This window comes from Telmatherina bonti (genome assembly GCF_933228915.1).
Source record: "Telmatherina bonti genome assembly, chromosome: 19".
Lineage (NCBI taxonomy): Eukaryota > Metazoa > Chordata > Actinopteri > Atheriniformes > Telmatherinidae > Telmatherina > Telmatherina bonti.
The window spans coordinates 13,560,549-13,581,683 of record NC_136617.1 but is presented as its reverse complement, the minus strand read 5'-3'; the positions used below and the strand labels follow the sequence as shown (position 1 = coordinate 13,581,683).

General features: G+C 36.7%; 1 protein-coding gene across 1 annotated transcript in view; it reads right to left on the bottom strand.

Moving 5' to 3' along the window:
* Window positions 1–4,001: 4,001 nt before the first annotated feature.
* The window catches only part of LOC306769905 (toll-like receptor 4), a gene marked incomplete at both ends in the record, with an annotated part of 69,471 nt that continues 52,337 nt past the window's right edge, over window positions 4,002–21,135 (bottom strand). Inside the window, 4 exon segments of the mRNA XM_079258672.1 lie at window positions 4,002–4,242; window positions 5,165–5,282; window positions 7,415–7,443; window positions 7,445–8,160. Coding sequence (XP_079114798.1) covers window positions 4,002–4,242; window positions 5,165–5,282; window positions 7,415–7,443; window positions 7,445–8,160 — 1,104 coding nt within the window.

The following is a 21,135-nucleotide window of genomic DNA, read 5'->3' as shown; positions in this document are numbered from 1 at the left end:
TATAGTTTAATTATCTGATGACTCTGACTTCTATAGCCTGCAGTTTCAGAACCAGGTGACTGACAGTAAATTACTGCTGAAACATTGATAAATTTGGATTAAAGTCTCAGTGATGGCAAACGTTTACAGCACATTTAAAGAGTTTTATGCAGATAATTCTTTGAACATTTTGCTCATCAAGCTTTTATCTCAAGAATTCTAATTGTAAGAAACTGTCCTGAATCTGATCTACTACTTTTTCTTGTACGGGATCAGAAGACGTGTCCCTATACGTTCAGGGATATTGTTGCTTTTCAAGGTGTAAAGGTGTCATCATGGTTGATCCTTGGAAGCCTGTGGACGTTTGTCGTGTCTCAGCCTGTAAGGCGACATTGCAGAGGTGCACTTCTATGTCTGCACTCGCTCTCGGGCTCTGATGAGGTGTAATGGCAGCAGATTGCTCTGCAAATCTGAAGAGTTCCTCTCATTGCTTCTAATGTCATGGGATAAAAAAGCTGTTGCTTGACAACGGGTTGCCAGGTAACATCCTCATTTTAAACCATTAAAGTTGACGACACTTCTGTAAATGTGTCTCTGTGGCTTTGTTTGAAATTCTAGTTTCATGACTTGCTACTTGCTCTTTAGGTTTTAATTTCTTTAAGCAAAAATAGCTGGCTTCAAAAATGATTAAAAATGAATAATCATAATGTAAGGTTTAACCTTATGGAATACAGAATGGTGATGCCCCCTTAGGTTCACAAGCAAGCTAAACAAACAAAAAAAAAGCGAGAAGAACAGGACTCCTGCATGGGTAGAGCTCTTTTTTTTTTTTTTTTTTTTAACTCTTCTTTTAGCTAATCATGTATAGGCCTGCATTTTTTAGGTTAGAAACAAACCAAAAAATACACTGAAAATAAACTCAATTACTGTATTATCTGACTAAATAGGATCCATTTTCGTGGATTAATCCATAAACAAAAAATGAAATGAATGGCATTAAATTGTAAGTACATGTTTGAGTGGGCCCTGTAACGGACTGGCAAGCTGTCCAGGGTGTACCCTGCTTCTCACCCAATGATTGCTGGGATAGGCTCCAGCTTCCCTGTGACCCTAATCAGACTGAGTATTTTGGAAAATGAATGAATGAATACTTGAGTGTATGTAACATGAAACTGAGCACCTACTTTGTGAGGGAGTGTCTGCGTGTCTCTCTCACACAATTATTACTTTTTTTTTTTTTTAGCTATCTTAATAACATTGCCAACATATTATGGCATAAGAGGTCGTGTGATGGCTGTTCTATACCATCCCATTGTTTTGCAAGCACTAATATGTTGTAATTGCAACTATCAATAGCCTTTCCCATCGCTTATCTGTGTCTTTGCTTTCTATGCATCACAAATGATGCTGAGTAGGTTTTCCAGCCTTCACAATGCTGAACAGCTGCTCTGAAGATGGCTTGGTTGACATCTTGTTTGCTGAAAGAGTCACTGTCGGATTGATTCAACGCTTTGTGTTGAAATGAAAAACACAAAGACATGACACTGATTGTAAAAAAAAAAAAAAAAAAAAAAAAAAAAAGTTGAGTGAAGCATCTTTCGCTGTAAGTTTGTGTAATCAGACTGAACAATGTTCCCCGCTGAAGAATGAGAAACACACTGATGCCTGCACAACTACGGCAGAGCTTGATCAATACAGACATATTAAGAAAGTATTGATTAAGGAAATTACAGACGTAATTAATCTACGAGCAGCTGGTCTTGGCCCCTTTTTGTTCCAATCAATAACACACTGATGTTGCTGCTTAATATGCAGCACCTTTATGCTTCTGAGCAGTAAAACACTGGATCTGCTGTCTGTTGGTCGCAATGCAAAACTACTACATTTTCAGATTAGATTAGTTTTACACTAACATCTAGCAATTACTGTCCTTTTAACATTATACACCTTAAATATGTTGCGTGCAGTGACACACAGTACATCTAGAACTAGAACCAGAACTAAAAATTTGAAGTTTTAATGGCTTTATTGTTCAGAAAAAACATAACAAAACAAAAAATGATCCTTTTACTGCAAAGTATAGCAAATGACCCATGTAAGTTTGGGGAAGCCTTATTTTTGGGCGTGCACTGCAACTTCATGCGTCATGTGCATTTATTTATATTAACCACAATGACTGTCACTAACATTCAGATACTTTTGCCTGCAGCAGATTCAGTCAGAAACATCTCAAAGAGTGAAGGAAGTAATTTTGACAGCCAAAAAAAATATTTTAAATGGCTGCTGCTTACAGTACAAAACAAACATTGTTGGTGTCCAACATGCTGAAAGAGCCCCTCAACCACAGGACTTAGTTTTAAATGAATAAACATTCAATGCCAACAAATTAATATTGAAGAAACCTCAGGAACGTTCTGGAAAATAGATATAGAACAGTGATGCTTTTTTTTTTTTTTTTTTTTCCAAATTTCTAAATCATATTTTATGTTAAGAAATTTAAAAATTTTATTTGAAGGTTTTATTTGAACAGAAAGACATATTAAACAAGAAAAAAAACCCCATATATATATATATATATATATATATATATATATATATATATATATATATATATATATATATAAAACAAAAGAATTATTGTCCAAAATGATTGGGAAGAAGTCATCAATAAACTAATTTAATTAGTCTTTTTCTATTTTATACAATTATTTGAAAAATGATATTTATCATATTAATATAACACTGAGATGGACTGGTGAGCTGTCCAGGGTGTACCTCCCTCTTGCCCAGTGATTACTGGGATAGGCTTCAGCCTCCCCGTGACCCTTTATCAGACCAAATGGTTAAGAAAATGCATGAATTAATAAATATTAACATAACATAGATATACTATAAAGCATAGCTGCACCATTTTCATTTCCTGATTATCATAGAGGCAAAATAAGTTTTTACAGGTTATGTATAAATATATCTATAAATTCTACAGGGAGTGACAGTGTATTGGATAGCTCACTAAAACCCACTGCAGAGAATAATATTCAAATATACCAAGCAAATACTAGAAAACCACTTTTGAATGCATTGTTGTCCAAACTGGTGGACATTAGGCATAAAAGTTTAAAATGAACTTTCACAGTTGATGTCTGCATGATCCTTATAACTACCCATTGAACTCATACAAGTCTGTAAACTCTTCTATTTGTGTGTTTAATTTCAATTAATTTGCTGCTCACCTTCTAAGTTATATGAATTACAAATAGCAGTGGCATAAAAATATACACAAACAGCCAACAAAATATTTGATATTGTAGTTCAAAATTCTATTTCGCAACAATTACTAAAGCCCAACTTAAATCACTTATTGGGTTTAAAACAGGAAAAAAAAATTAACATTCAAAACAAATATTTTTACTGAAAGGGAAGTAAAATTCAACGAGGGAGAAAAGACGAAAAAAAATGGCCAACCCATATTTTTTGTTGTGATCAAGTGACTCCGTTTACACTCTTTTACTCCATGTTGTTCAGGCTTTTGTATTTCAAAGGTCCAGGCCAACAGATCAATATCTCCAAATCATATCAACATCACCAGCCTCCATGAAAACAGAAGATTTTAAGTAAAACAAGAAGTTTAATAAATTGCTTTAAAAATAGATCAACTTATAATGAAGCAAAAATTTATTCATGCATTCAATGAAAAGAATATGAATAAATGAATGTTTCTGCTTTTCAATTTAAAGACGTAACTATCAGTTACGATCTTTATTTACTTTCACCAATGAATATTAATTTCAATAATTGATTTCACTGGTTACTATTAATGCGTTTACATAATCTTTTACCCCTGCACTCATTTCTTATATTTACTTCTACATTTCAAATTAAATCACATCCTCCAGTCCAATTTATTTCAAAACCCATTTTCCGTTTTCTGTCGTTTTTTTGTTTAATTTGCTTAATAATGCACATGAAGTGACTGCCTTTATGTTTCACCTTTCAGTTCAGTCACAGGATACATCAGTATTTCAGCATTCCCTTTCTCCAGTCAGCAGGTCTATGTTCTCATTGAGCGTGTCCTCCGTCTGCAGAGCTCTCTGGACGTTCTGCCAGGAGAGTCCTGGGTGTTGCGCAGCCTGAGGCCAGCTCAGGTAGGTACGTTTCTTCACCAGCTTTCTCATGCGGTAATGGGGAGACAGCTGATGAGAAGGAATGTCCTCCAGAAACAGGAGGATCAAAACATCTTTCTTCTCGTCAAACAGACGGAAACTGTCAAAGAAAACGTGTAATGCAGCTTCAATGATCAGTTATTTTACTGACTAACTTGACAATAATTTGTTTATGTCTTCAAATGCTTCCAGTGAGGTTGCCCCAACTATAGCGTGCATATTTGTCACAATGCATTTATTAATGTTCATCTGTGTTTTTATGAAAACTCGAAAATGAATACAATGGAAATATTTGATCCAGGTTGCAAGTAATCCCACATGGCAAGTTTCTTTGCAAACTCTTCAGACCACAAACTACATGTATAAGAAGGACCTTGTTGCCCTAGTAAATTACATTATCTCCCAATGTTTTACTGGATTAAAAAGATATTGTACATGTAAAGTTAGATCCACTGATTTGTCTTTACATGGCTACATCAAAACATATATACTTTATGTTAGGGCTGGGATATACTTGCTGTGCAGGCTTGCAGACATAGCAACGTTCAGATTTGGACCTAAACTTTTACAATTTTAAAAAAAGATCAAGTGATTTCAACTTCTGATGCAAGCATAGTAGGAACTTTGATAAGACGAGTCCTTCCGTTGTGAGTCCATATGGAGCTGTTTTCACCTTAAAGTTGGTTTTGTTTACGCAGCACTCCTCTGTATTTGCATCACATTTCTGTTTTTGCAGCTTGTTTCTGTATTTGCAGCGCTCCTCTGTACTTGCAGCTTTTCCCACTAGCTGTGCTGTGCATGTATGTAACGTGTTTTCTGTATATGAAGAGGATTTGCCCCTCTCACCCACTAGACTTTCATGTACTTCTCTCAGCTGTCAGGTCTTAGTGACAGTTCAGCAGATATCACAGAAAGCATTTTCAATTAAAAAAACTAAATTTGCTGTTGATGTTATGTGAATGGAGATTTACATCTGTATATCTGTCAAAAGAATACAGAAAGATGACAGACAGCACCCCTACCTGGCCATCTGGATCTCTCTGGAGCACCACTCGCTCTGCAGGTAGTGGCGACTGATCACACAGATGGTTTTCCTGCTGCCGTAGATGGCATCTGTGATATTCTCTATGATGGGTTTACCTGCAGACAAAACACATGATGTATTCAGCTGCATTTTTACTGGTGTCTTGACTTAAATCCAGTCAACTGAAACATACAATACAGACAAGTGTCATCAGGACTGTTCATCAGATGATAATTTGCTCTGAACAAAATTATTAGAAAAATACTGAATGAGTAAAGATGAGGTTGTTTACTTCAGCTTTTATGATCCTTTTTAAACTGAGTCCAATCTGATCTGCCGTTTCTATTAAGTACCTTTAAATTTAGGAACTGCATGCAAGTACATCAAATTGTATCTTCAAGCCACATCAAATGCAGTAAAGCATGTCTGATGAAGGAAACATCAGACATGCAGTATGTGAGAGATTCTAGGAACTGAGAAAAGGGACATGAAACCAGCAGAAAAACTTTGCACACTGAAGCTCTGTATTTACTGCCCACTGTGGTTCTGACAGGAAGTAGATATTAATAGATCAGGGACCAAACATAAATGTCTGGTGAAACACCAACCTGCAGTTAGATACTATGTATTCATTCATTCATTCATTTTCCGAACCGCTTATTCCAATTCAGGGTCGCGGGGAAGCTGGAGCCCATCCCAGCTGGCTGTGGGCGACAGGCAGGGCACACCCCAGACAGCTCGCCAGTCCATCGCAGGGCCACACACAGAGAGACGAACAACCACACTCACACTCACTCCTAGGGGCAATTTAGAGTGACCAATTAACCTATCATGCATGTCTTTGGATGGTGGGAGGAAGCCGGAGTACCCAGAGAGAACCCACGCATACACGGGGAGAACATGCAAACTCCACACAGAAAGGCCACTGACCAAACCAGCGACCTTCTTGCTGTGAGGCCACAGTGCTAACCACTGCGCCACCATGCAGCCCATACTATGTATTATAATAAATAAATATAAATCTTTTCCAACTTAAAGAATAAGTTTTATTAGGTTTCAGGTTTGATTTTTACCTCAGAAAAACAGCTTTAACACTTTAAAGCCAAACCTAAGAAAAACTGGGAAGAAAATTAGATTTTTTTAAAATTTTTTTTTTTTTTTTAATTCTGAAGACTTTATTTAACCCCTTAACTAAATGTGTAAAAACTAACCAAAAAAATAAAGAATGAATAATTTCCACCATAAATTAGTGCAAAAGTTCTTAGCAACTGTATATGTTAAATATAATAGGTTTGGCTTAAAGGGTTGAGCAACATTGAAACTGCGATTATGCTTATTTACAATTACAAATACACAAATTTGAGTCATATAACCATCCTGGGATGCTGCGTATGAAACAAAATTAGATAAAGCTAAATTCCCATCTGATGATGTACAATGGATTTGGAGTCACCTTTAACTCCAGCTGCTGCACCTGCATGTAGTACCATAAGTCCACATTAAAATGTATAAAGCTTTTTTGTGTTTTTTAAAAGATAAAAAAAGTAGTCATCACCAACTCCATCTAGTAAACGGCAGAATCTTGATTATTATCGATAATGTCGGTAAAGTTAAAATTAGTATTCAGACTGTAATGGGAATTTGGTTCTTTTATTATTGGTTTGTTATTTTAAGCTGTTCCCAATCATGAAAAAGATAAACCTGTGAAGAATTTTCCCTTCATCATTTTTGCCCCCTGTATACAGACTGAGACAGGACAGTGAGAGAGAGATTCGACTGGAAAAAAAATACTGGAGGATGCTGAACAACAGCCCACAGAGTTTTGATGCACAGAAAAGAGTGTTTTTCATCCTTTTTATGGCAATAATCAGGGTGAAACATCCCAGCTCAGTTTAGAGTGTGAGTTAAAAAAGACTTTGGCCTTTTTCAAAATTTCAGTCAAGCCAGTTGTTGCTTTGAGCTGAAATTTAAAGCTTAACCTGCCCGTCTTTAAATCAAAAGACATGCCAGTATCCACAAGTAGAAATTTAACCAGTAAAACAAGTCGGAGATGTTTAATTTAGTTTCATTTATTTGTTCACAAATACGCTCATTTGTTTGGACATACAATGTTTTCCACTCATTAAAGACAATGTAAGTTGTACATATGTGTGTGTGAATCAGGTCTCCCAAAGATGCCATTGAAAGCTTATTGAAGGAACCTGGTACAAAATAAAACCATATGTACACATGGTAAAAGTTAGTTTACCTGGTTGGAAGTCTCTGTGATGCAGACAGTCTCCAGCCCTGTTCGCCCTCCAGCACAGGAAGCATCTCTTGGTAAACCCATTCCTCATCATGGATGTTGTAGGAAACAAAGGCATCAAAGTGATGATTTGCTTTGTTTTTCTTCCTGCTATCATAGACGAAGGCTAGGAAGAGGTGGACAGTGTAAACCAGCTGCCATCTCAGGAAGTGGTAGAAAAAGGATGCCAAGAGAGTCAAAACAACCAGACAAGTGCTGGAAATGAAGTAGAGGAAACTCTCATCTATCCAACAGGACTGGACATCAAAGTCTAGTAACATGTTTTCTTGTTCAGCCACAGGAAAAGAGCATGCGTACTGATGAGCATTTACGACGTATGTTTGATTATTGTCCTTCACCCACTGGATGAAGCCGGCATTTGAGCAATCACAGGTGAACGGGTTATTATTGAGGTCCAAGTATAATAAAGAAGGCAGGAACTGGAAGATGGTCTCATTGACCACAGCTATCTCATTGTTAGTCAATTTCAGATATTTGAGTGCAGTGAGATCGGCCTGACCCAGAAAATCCAAAGACTTGAGTTTACACTCGGTAAGATTTAGAACCTGCAGGTTTGGAATCGTTCGAAAAAGTTCAGGGTCCAGATCTGACAAATCAGTCTGAACAAATGTCAGACTCTTAAGCTGGAAATTGAACTGGAACGTGTCCCATTCAGGAGCTTGAATGTAAGCATTCACAGCTGTGAATTCCTTTTTGCGCGTTAAGCTTCACTGGAGAGTTCAGTTCCGTAGTTTTGGGTCATGACTGACATACTGCAACTCCAGTTTTTCTCTGGCTGTTTCTCTAGTCAACTAAAAACAGAGGACCACTATCTTATCAAATCAGAGCTTTGAAGACCTTTAGTTTTTATGTCGGTTTGTGTCTGATCAGAGCTTTCTGCTAAGTAAAATATATTGAGATTAAATACTCACAAAAACAGAAATCCAAAATAGTAATCTTTTCATTGTTTTAAAGCCTGACTGAAATTCTCTCAGGATAGTTTTTTTCTTTAATAAATTTATTTATCTGCAATTAAACTTTAAGAATATTACTCATAACTAAAAAGATCCGGGCATTGTTTACTAAGACAGGCTTTGAAGCAAACAACCTACACTGTTTTCAGTTTTACCACAATGCAGTATAAATACTGTTTTAAAATGTTTTACTCCATTTTAGTCATCAGTTTAAATGAACAAGCTACTTTAGTATTTTAAATATTTTTAGTTTTCCCTTAAGAAAAACTACTTAATAGAATGAAAATCACAGACAAATAAATGTTCTGATACTCACAGCTCATCACCAGCTCATCGTGTAGCATCTGTCAGGGTTCAGCAGTTAACTGTGTGGCATTGTTTCACTTCCCTTTCCCTTTCTGTTTCACAAAAACATGTAGGGTATGTCTGCATCTGCTTGCTGCTGCTCAACTTCTTTTTAGTAAATACATAACATGTATACTTCAATCAATCTTGCTTATGTTCATGCAACCCTCTCTTAAAGGTGTGAGCTTCACTGAGCAAAAACTAAATTTAAATTACACTAACAATAAATAAAAATGATTCAAATAGTTGAAATGAGGAAAAACAATTTTAAAAGTTGTAAATATTAAATAGCAATATAAGCAAAAGTTTAAAAGAAAACATTTTAAACAAGTAAAGCACAAAGGATCCTTAAAATAAGTAAACTTCTTTTCTTAAAGGTAAATTTTACGACTTAATCCCTGAAAGACATTTATGTACCAAACTGGGAACAATTTCCCATCCTTTGCAGAAAGGAATTCTACGTAGCTGCTGTGGAAACGGGGAGATCTTTTTCTGTTCTTGTTTTTTTTTCCACGGATATAAAGGATTTCATATTTTAAGGGAGCAAAAACAGAGAGGCCGAAGAAATATAATCAGTCTTGTTGGTGAAGGACTGAAATGTTTTGGGTCAAGTAACTTACTTACATAATCTCATTCATATGCAGTAAGTGAATGGACTACAGCTTTTTATGTTCACTTTGTACCAAAATCTGTCAGATTTTAGTAAGATTATGCAAATAAAAGCTGCTCCACAGACACATAAATCTCCAGACTCCAGACTACAGTAATACAATGTTTTTGTGTGCATTTTTTCCATTTATATAACTCCAATAGTAAATCTGATGTTTTCATTCACAAAACATTTTTTTCAGATTTCAGCTCATGTTAACTTTTATTTTATTTTTATCTAATTTCCTTCATTTCACAAGGAATAGTTTTACTGTATCACTGCCTTCTTCAGGGGCGTCCTATTGAATGTGCGTGCATGACAAATATGGGTTCATTTATCTAACTGATTGCTTGTGCCAATTATTGATATATCAGAAGGAAATTGAAAATAGATGTCATGCTGACTGACTATATCAACCAAAGGAAGCTTTTATTGTGATGACAAATTTTCAAGAATACTAATTACACAACAAACTGAATACACGAGGGTCTAGTGTGATTATAATGTTTAGATTTTTATTTCCAGTAACTTCAAATGTTTAATAAAATTATTTACATATTCATAACATTTTCAATTTCTTTTTTTTTTTTTTAATGTACCACAATGCAAATATGGCTCCAACCTGCCCCCTGTGTTCTCTTCCTTATATCATTAGTTCCTCTTCTTCTTATTATGGCCACAAATACTAGGTGATATTTACAACGTCTTTTCAGTCTTTATTTCTTGAGTGTTTCCTCTATTAAACTCGGACAGTTTTCAGTTTTCCTCTAACTATGTTTATGACATTTTCTCTCCTGCAGTTTTGGACATGTAAATGAGACCTCTTACATGGTTCCCGTCAGGGACTTCCTGGTGATACAGTTTTAAGAAGAAGAGGAAGAAAAAAAAAAAGAAAAAGGAAGTCGAAGAAACTACAGCTTTCCGAAAAAGATTATTCAAAAAGCTGTGTAATGAAGGTAGGGTCAGTATTCAAAGGTAAAACAAAACTAGATGTAAAGCAACTCTCATTTCATTTGATAAAGTAACTACTTTTTGAGGCCAATAATCCCCTAATCTAATTTATTAATTTTAAAAGGAATATACCCAAGATTGACTATAACACAGTGGTCTGATGTCTGAACAAGGGCCGGTGCCTGAAAGGTTACAACATTAAAACTCTTTCGGAAGCAAGTTCTGGTAAACGGACATTACTTTAATTACTGTAAACAATCATTAGGCATTCACAGTATTGAGGTCCTGTTCTTTCTATCTTATTACTGTGAATTCCCATTCAGCATTCACAGTATTTGAGATACTGTTCTTTAAAATTATTATATATTATTTCACCAAAGTTCGGCACGCTACTTCTGCACCGTTCATGTCACTTCAATCATTCATCATAAACTGTGCAGCTCCTTCAGAAGATATGTGCGATGACTTTTGTCATTTCAAATCTTTGTAGTTTTTGAGATATTTAACGTTTTTTAAAATTAAATTCAGCCTTGTGATTGGATGAAAGTCCTTCGAACCAAATGTGGATTGGATGATGAAAAAATACAACTCAGCTTGGTTGGTTTTTGCATAATAAGCTGAAAACGGCTGCAACGTTATATATAATATTTTCTCACTAACTTTAGTGACATGTTCAGTTTGTTTGCATTATACATCAGTGATTACACATTATGACATTCATACTTGCTCCTATGTAATAACAGCATAATTCTGGTTAGGGTCTGAGCCATACGAAGTATGGCAGGGCCCTATTGTTTTCCAAATGTTTATTATTCTCCTCGTTCTCAGCACAACTCACTCAATTTTGACCCCCTTAGCCCCCATGAAAAGTTGCGAAACTTGGCACACACCTCAAGCTCGGCAAAAATTTTGATAATCTGGCATTTGTATGCACTTCAATGCAAAAATGCCTCAACAGCGCCACCTAGAAACGCCAAAATTGGCCCTTAGAATGGGCTAAATAAAATGTACTTGGACGTAGGACGAGGAAATTCAGCACACATATCTACCATCATAAGACGACCAAAAAAGTCATTTGTAGACCTGTTGTCATGGCAAGAGGCTGTCCGCCATCTTAGCGTTTACAACCATATTTTTTGCCCATTTTTGTCAATTTGGGCGCACTGTAATTTGAATGAACTAGTCTGAGGCGATTCATGGGATTGGCTCCACATTCACCAGGAAGCTTCGTGACAAGATAGGGACCAAAAGTTATTCAAATCTTTCCAATAGGAGAAACTGTGTTACCGTGGCAACCCATGGAAAAAAGTGTTCTCGCCATGAAACACAGTTCCCTCATATCTTCACAGAAAAACATGCGATCTGCACCAACACTGTAAGCTTTCATATTTGGTAGGTCCTGAACACATTGTGATATGTATTGGGGGGGGGGGGGGGGGGGGGGGTCACATTTGGGGGGGTGGGGGTCCCGAGGGGCCCAAATGTCTACTTTGAGCTAGAGCTACGAAATTTGGCACACATGTATAACAGCTCAAGACAAGTGAAAAAGTCCACTAAGCACCTGTTACCATGGCAATGGGGTGTCCGCCATCTTGGCGTTTATGCCCTTTTTATCACTTTAAGCGCATCATATTTGAACGAACTAGTCTGAGGGTTTTCATGAAATTGACTCCACACTCAGCAGAAAGCTTCATGACAAGATGGGGACCAAAATTTATCAAAATCTTTCCCATAGGAAAAGGCGTGTTACTGTGGCAACCAATGGAAGAAAGCATTCTCGCCATGAAAGACGGTTTGCTTATATCTCTGCAGAAATACATATGATCTGGACCAAAAATGAAAGCATTCATATTTGGTAGGTCCTTAACACATTGTAACATGTATTGTGGGGGGGACGCACTTTTTTTTGGGGGGGGGGGGGGTCACGAGGGTCCCGATCGTCCACTTTGACCTAGAGCTACGAAATTCGGTACACATGTGAAACAACCCAAGACGAGCATAAAAGTCAATGAAACACATGTTACCATGGCAATGGGGTGTCTGCCATCTTGGCATTTACACCTATTTAGAAGTGTATGTGAATTGTATTCAAACAAACTAGTTTTGGATTCATGCCATTGAGTTCAAACCCACCAGGAAGCTTTGTGACAAGTTGGGGTAGAGAGGTCAGCATGAAGCGAGGACCTGATGGATGCCGCTTGCGGCTTTAATTGTTTTTGTTGTTTTGTTCTTTGTTTTTTTTGTTTTTTTTTGTTTGACAAAGACAACCGTTCTTCCATTGCTTTGTTTTAAAACAGCGACAACTTTAAAACATGTACTACTTATTACATAATAAATATTAAGAAATAAAAGATTTTTTTTTTTCAAATTTAGTTAGAATCCCAAATAAAAATTTTACAGCAAAACACCTAGTGCTTTGATGAGGAATAACTATACTGTAAGTCTTAATAATGACAGAAAACCCACTGATTGTAGCAATAATGACGCTGAAGTAACAGTTTCTGTCAGCTTAAATTGAGGTGTTTTACTCCTTCTATTCCATTGTCTTATACGATCTGAGTTGATGTAGACACACTGAGAGGAAGTTTGAGGTTGCCACTCATTAATTATTCCCTTTTTCTTGAGGTTATTATGCTAATGAGAAGCAGGCCGCCCACTCTGCAGGAGGTCACACACTCGTTAAACAAACTGGCTTCACACCATCATCCTTGGAATCCATTTGCCTTCTGAACAGCATGGTGGCAATCTCAATTGTGTGTGTTTTAACATTTGTTCATGTATTGAGTCACTTTGTGTGTCTGCATATATAATGAAAGGTCATAGAGGGTGCAGCAATAATGTCTTAAAACATTCTCAGGCAAACATTTCTAATTAGCATCTTTGAATGTGTTTTTTTTTCCCTCCACACGAAGTCTGACATTAAAAGATAAAGTAAAAACATACAAATCTTCAGGCTTCTTACTAATATTCTTAGTGTGCAATAAATAAATTATTACAGATTTTCTGCTCTTGTGAGCTAAGAATTCAGCATGCTACAACTTGGCTGCCTGAAAGTAAATTGAGCAGCAAAATGAAATGTACAAAATATACAAGCAGGTTTTCTTTTTTTAAAGTATGTAAAGCTAAAACTTAAATCAAAGCCAGCAGAACATAACAGGTTGAGCAGCAGCTAGTGATCTTTCATGCACTTGACGCGCCATATTCATACTCTCAAAAAGGATAAAGCTAATGAAACATCTCAAAAATACCACTGCAAGACTACCCAGTCTACACGGGGAATGTAACATACAGTTTATGAACCAAACAACAGAATGATAAAAGCATTTTATTTACATGGAGCTGATACAGTTTAACCATTTCATGCATCGTGGCCATGTATTGGACACCTATTTACAGGCTATTTTCTTGCATATTCATGAATGAGGATGGTATTTTTGTCAATCAACAACTTCAGTGATATTAGAAGTCATCCAACATGTTTCCACTCACTGGAGAATAAATATAAGATGTAATTGAACATAATGTAATTTTGCAAGTTTGCCTTTGCAATAAATAGGAAAAGAAAATGATACAGCTATATTTTACAGAAGATTTACATAATATAATTATGATTATATATTACTTTACAAGTATTTTATAGAATATATTAAAATATATGGGCTGCACTGTGGCTTCGCAGCAAGAAGGTCGCTGGTTCAATCCTCAGCTGGGGCGAGGTTTGGAAAGTGGCCTTTCTGTGTGGAGTTTGCATGTTCTCCCCCGTGTATGCGTGGGTTCTCTCCGGGTAGTCCGGCTCCCTCCCACCATCCTAAGACATGCATGTTAGGTTAATTGGTTACTCTACATTGTGAGCGTGAGTGTTTGTCTCTGTGATGGACGGGCAAGCTGCTCAGGGTGTACCCTGCCTTTCACCCTAAGAGGGGATAGGCTCCAGCTCCCCCATGACCCTTAATCAGATTAAGCAGTTAGGATGAATGAATGAACGAACATTAAGATAAATAAAAAATCATGATAAATTTAAAATATTACTAATAAACAAAAGAAGTATCATTGCATATGTCTGTAGAGATAAAATACTGTATTCAACAAACGTTGCATTGTTTTTTATTCATTCATGCATGAAAGGATTAAAATAGTTTCAGTGTAAAGAATGCAGCTGATGTCCTCTATCAAGTGTGTTTGTTAATTTTTATTACTTTTATGTGAACAATATAATATAATCAGCACAATACAATTCAAATGATCCACATGCTAAATGACTTTACAGTATAATAAGATACATGCACGCTGTCACCACAAAAGTACTTTAAAATGACAAACATTACTCAGTTCGCCAAAATACATAATACAAAACCACCTGTCTGCACGTGTGCGCAAGCTGGTTCAGACTTTTTCGTTAAGGCTAAAGATTTTTTTTAAAAAGCATTTGTTTGTGTTGCGTACAAAGGTTACACAATGTGTAAAAAATTAAATAATAAATAAATGAAAAAATAAATAAACAAAGAAACCGGACACAGCAACTTTCACTCGTTTCCTAAAACTGAAATAAATGTAAGTTTAACATTATATCAGTGTGGCTTGAAAAAACCTTCTGCAAACAGATGTAGCAACTGGTAGCACATAACAGGAGAATTTAGCTGAATTTCCAGTGAAAAATCCAATTTGCAGAGTATTAAATGAATGCTATTATGATTTGAGCCAAAAACTACTGAAGTTTCCATCAAGTGTCCTTGACTCGCTCACTTCTTCTTCACTGCTTGTAATAAAAAGTAAAATGTTTGAAATGCAAAATTCAAAGATACTGAAGGGCTCTAAACTGCAGCAGGACCATGTTACTTGAGACATTTAAGTGCTGCTTGAAATGGACAAAAGGTATTTTACTCAGTGCTGAAATTTCCACAAACACTCAACACTCCTCAACAAGCAGAGAAATGTCTTTTTTATGCTTTTATTCTCAGACAAAGGCTCGGAGTGCCCCTTTTTTTCAGGCTAAATTCTGACATCAAAACATCAGAATACAAGTTTCAGATGAAAAAGTTTGTTATCTGAGATGAAACAAATCTGAGAGCGCAGAGCAAGATATATTGGAATATTTTTTATTATTAATGCCTAGAAAGTCAAATGTTTTCAAAGGTTTTCTCACAGTCGGCTTCCAGGTGAAAGTTGTGTCCTTCCTGGTTTAGATGCCAAAAAAGAAGGCAGTATTAATATGTTTCAGTATGGCATGAAAAAGATTCATGCACAACTATGCAGTAGAAAACAACAACCTGGTTTGTTTAGCAAAGAGAAATTATGATCAGCTGACTGAACGTGTGTGATGCAGTAAAAGAAGACTTTCCTCTGCGGTGACCCTGTTAGAGCAAGGCAGGGTGAGGGATGGAGCAGAAGCGGCTTAAGAAGTACCCTTTCAAGTATCAGCATCCTACAAGCCCATTGTGGGGTTGACTCGATCTCGCCATACTTAGACAATACAATGACACAATGCTTTCAGAAATAATTGATATTAATAAGAATGTAATCATAAATAGTCATACTATCATCTTCATTAATGCTTTTTATGATGACTTTACAGATTATGGATTTGTATGTTGTGCATATGTTGACAATGTCTCTGTAAATTTGCATGTTATGATACAAATTGATGTACAAATTGGCACCAATTTAGGTATGCAATATATATATATATTTTTTTTTTAAGACTACGTGGTGTGAAGGAAGGAGGATCCTGTAGCAAACACACTTCAGAATCATTATAAGCACATTTTTTAATCAGAGTGTAGCATTGAATCAAATAAATCTCTGGGTTATCGATCTGGTTCTTGATCTTGAGTAAAAGAATGTGTTGTTAGCGGTTTGGTCTTGATTAAATTAACAACAGGTGAACTAGAGGGAACAACAATAAAATACCTCCCAAAACAGGAAAAGTTTGATTTGTAACTAATTATCTCTCCCTTTTCAATGTTTCTGATTTTCACTAGTTTTGCATTTGGCATGTGTCAGTGTGACTTGTAGCAAATAGTGAGTCTCAAGAGCATGAAGTAGATTCCAGGAGACAGACAGTTATTAAAGGAACGCTGGACAGGCTGATAGAAGGTCCTTACCGAGTAAGCAAGGTGGGTATTTGCTTCTTTGAACACGGCCAGGGATCTGTAAAATAACATCCTGCACTATACAACTTTTTCATGCTGCGTGATGTTGCAGCAGAGTTTTGCTCCACACACCGGAGAACAGATATAAACACACTGACTCTTTTGAACGTGCGCTGTTGCTGATTCAGCAAAGAAATAAAAGAAGATTTAAAGGGAGAAAGTAACAAACAAGAGTCATTGTAAGATCGTCTTTTGCTGGCAGGAGAGAGCTAATAGTACAGGTAGGATGCAAGATGGGTGGCGAATTAGTCGACAAAAGTTCTGTAGTGAAATCAATTAAATAATTAAATAATTATTGTTTAATTAATTAAATAATAATGTAATTAATTAAATAAATAATTAAATAATTACATCAATTATTTAAATCAAGGATTATCAGTCCAGGTCCTTGAGGGTCGGTGTCCTGCAGGTTTTCCAAGTGTCCCTGCTGCAACACACCTGACTCAGAAGCTCTGCATATGTCTGCTAAAAGCACATTGATTTGAATCAGGGACAGTGTGTAAGACACAAATACTCAAGCATTCCTGCTTTAAATGCTCCTTTTCTAATGAGCCCCAAGACATGCATGTTAGGTTCATTTACATCTCATCCCAATGAGTAGGTGGGGGTTCCAGCCCACCATGACACCCTATACTGGAAAACACAGCCATAGAAAATGGGTGGGACATACTTTAAGAGAAAGAAAAAAACTGAAATTAGTGCTCTGTTTTTCTGCAGATGAGGTAAATCATCAAACATTCAAAATAATCCTAATTTCTCTATTTAATTTACTAGCCAAGATTAACACGGTTCTATATACCGTAAAAATAGTTAAGTTACTTAGAGTTACAGTAGGTGGTAAAACCAACTACTGCAAAAGACTGAAACTAATTTGCCTTCTCAGATTGATCATCTAAGCAGCAGCTTAGATGATCAATTTTAATCCATGTATCTGAGAAATATACCAAAATAATCCTGTTTTTTAACTCTGGTTTTTCAGAACTCTTTGTTGGGTAAAATAGAAGCTTTAAAGCTACAAAACAGAGTACGTATATACTCTGTTTAAGATTCTTGCTGACTAGAGACTTTAATCCCTTCTGTGTGTACCCCAACAACTAAAGACCCAGAGAAATATTGGAAAACCCTGAAGTTGGCTTTCCGAACTTTTCCACACTGCTGCAGCAATGCTGCAAAACGTGGAAGAGAATGGAGGGATTACTGATGATTAAGAACTAGAGCGTGATCCACCAACGAACCACAAATCTATCGCTTCGTTCACCTGACAAAACCCACCAAAATCCCCCCCGAAAAGAAAGAAGAAAATACTTCAAATAGCTTCTCTGAATGCCAAGAGAGCCTTCTCTTACTGCAAAATCAGTGCCCCAAAACTGTTAGGATGGGGCAAAAAAAGTATCTCCTGCCTTTATTCACTCAGCTTCCAAATCAAATGCATATGGAATACTAATGTAGATCTTTAAACGCAACAACGTCTTAAAGATAAATCTTCAAAGGCTGATACCGTTAACGTGTTGGCGTAGACACTCGAAAAGGAGCAAACGACCTTCCATTTGTGTTTCCAGCTGGGTTTTGGTTTCCCAGTTTTGTCCATTATTCATATCAGATGTATCCTGCTGCTTTCTGAGAACTTTCTACCTGTGAAGGGCACTTCTCTCTCCTACAGCATCGTGCATCTGTAATTTGTTAGAAATGTGTTGCGTCTGTCTTTTCTGTAAATTTCTCATGTAAATTGCACCTCTTGCATAAACGTCTCTCCACAGAGTGTCCCAGTCAGTGCAATACAGCCAAAACTGATCCGACCTTTTTCTGAAGGATAATGTTTTATTTTGACTGCTGACCCAGAGAATCTGAAATATTTCTTTTATTTACATGTGAGAAGGTCTTTTAATGTATCTAATTCTCCAAATGTTCAGTGGTGTTAGGGTTTACATAAAAAGAAAAAGACAGATTGTGTTGGGTTTTGAAGGAAATTGCTTAAAATTCTCTGAAACTGAAAGTGATCTGATTAAAGAAAGAAAAAAAAAAAAAGCCCAGACTGACAGTAGTTCTGGTAGATAGATGTCATGGAATGAAAGGATTCAGAAATGTTGAAGAAAAATAAAGGAAAATGGCTCCAAACAACCTTTTGTAGCTCACCTGATGTTGAACAGTTTACCTGGATGGGGATTGTGTTACCTGATATTGCTTCCCTATTTTCTAGGAAGTTTTAGGAAGTTCTCTCTTCTCCTCGACTCTGTCAGCGGATCTGTGATGATGTTTGTTTTCTATGAATCAAAGCCACGTGGATAAAGTGGATTAAGTCCCAAAGAGGAAAAAGGGGAAAGGAAAATGATGAGAAGAAAGTCTTGAACGCTGCAAAATGTAAACATTTGTATTCAGAAGTGTCATCAGTGATCTTATGTGATTTTTTTTTTTTTTTTTTTTTTTTTTTGGTTAACTTGATCTTTGATTTTACTTTAACATTTTAAATCCAGTGTTTTCTACATGGAGACAGGGACTCTTCCTGCTTGGTTTCCACGATCATTTCCATATCTGAATAGCTTGGGGGTCCTGGACTGCAGATGTGGTGTGGACCCCGATGTCACTCAACATATCATTTCCTCATGGTAGCATTGTTTACTTTTATAGCTAAGAGCAAAGCCGGATTATCCAATGGGCATTATGGGCACGAGCCCAGGGGCCCACACCCATCGGGGGTGACCAATGGGGCCCACGTAGGGCAAACACAAGCAGTTTGGACATGAAACAAAATGTATAAAAAAGCCAGATGGATACCCCATAGTGCCTAGTGTATTGCTATTGGTACCACTGACTGAGAGATGGTAAAAAAGGTCATTTCACAGTGTATCATTCACAATTTTTATAATGTTATGGTGTGGAACGGGACCACTGTAACACTTTGGGCCCAGGGGCCTGTGAACTTTTAGTCCGGCCCTGTCTGAGAGACGGGTAAGTGAAAAACATACCTGTGAGAGAGGTGTGTTTTTAATTGTTATTTTATATATTTTTTTTAACATGCAAACACTGTGTAAAGGACTTTGTGCTGTTCCTGTGTGAAAATTTGTTTATAACAAAAACATTTGATTTGATCATTTGGTAAAATATTTATTATCATAAAAATGCAGAAATAAGCAAAAGTAAAATGGTGCAAAATAAAGAGAAGGAGCAAAAAAACTGAATGGGATCGGGTTACAATGCAGAGTAAAATGCACTTCTGTGGAAAAGCAACATGACATTTGAAGATGCTCTTTTTATAAGAATGATTTTCTTTGCTGTGTAACGTTACTGAAGACAAAACACTTCTGCTACATATGTAATGATAGGTTTACATTCCCAGCAAGCCATTTGGTACAGGCAGGAGTTATTTAACATCAGATATTCAGTTTGTGCCCTGGCGTTGACTTGGGTTCCTCAGTGTTTTAGTTATTTTAATGATTTATTTGAGGTTTTCATCAAAGGGCAGCAGAACCAATCAAGTTTATACAAACAAAAGCAGAGCAGGAAGCACATTGAGGGGGCAAGTTTGATTTCTGAGTGGGTGAAGCTTTCAATGTGAAGGACTGATGGTGGTGACAGGATAAAGCCACAGAGGTGCAAAAGATTGCATTTATTCTGCAGTGATGAACAAAGCAAGTCTATTTCAGCAGATTGGATTAGATTTAACAGGGTTTTGTCTTTCAGATTTAGACTTCTGTCTGATTATGAAGAGCTTTTCTGTGTCAAGAGGAGAGCAGAGATTGAAAGCTGAAACTGGCAAAAACTAAACATTACATTTCACTGGAGCTGCTTTAATTTTCACATGAAATGAAATGGGTCAGAAAGACCCCGTTAAAAAATCTTATTGAAACAAAAAGTGAACTGAGTCAAATGTTTTGGACAGCTTATTTCTTCCATGGCACCAGTTTGATTCACTCAGTCTTTGTAAGACACATGGTATAAGTTTAGTGATGAAAACTGGATTTTTTGACATGAGGACAATATAAAATACTCTCAGAATTGTTCCATGAGGACAAGTGAAGACTAGAATAACAACTCAAAGGCTTCCAAGGCGCCCTCACCTGGAGATTTTGGGAATTCAGACACAGACTGATCGGCAAGGTCAGAGTTTTCTGATCTCCAATCAAACAGCTTTCTCCCATCCTGCATGTAGCCTCAGGGAGGCTGCTTTGGTCTGTCTGAGTGCAGTTGGAGGTCAGACAGTCACTCAGGACCAGCAGCTCTGTCTGAACTCCTGATGACTAATGCCGCAAAAACCCAAACCTCAGCTCATGGAACTGCAGACAGGTAGATGCTCGCAGGTGGAGACAGGCGGCAGCTCTGACTGACCTCTGTGATGGGCTGTCACTTAAACCTGCATGCAGCTTGCTCTGACTGATTTAACTCCAACAGCTGCATGAAAATGAATGTGAGGCTAAAAAGTGACTGAATTGAGGTAACTAAATGTTGTTGTCATGGAATTGTTGGAAAATGATTTCATGATTATGGCAGAAGTCATAAAAGATGACTATCGATAACAAACCTTTTATTTTCCTGGAAAAGCTGGGACTGCTGCAGTCATGCTACCTATCACCATTTTGACATTAAAAGCATTATTATGAAGAAAAATAATTAGTAATTAGT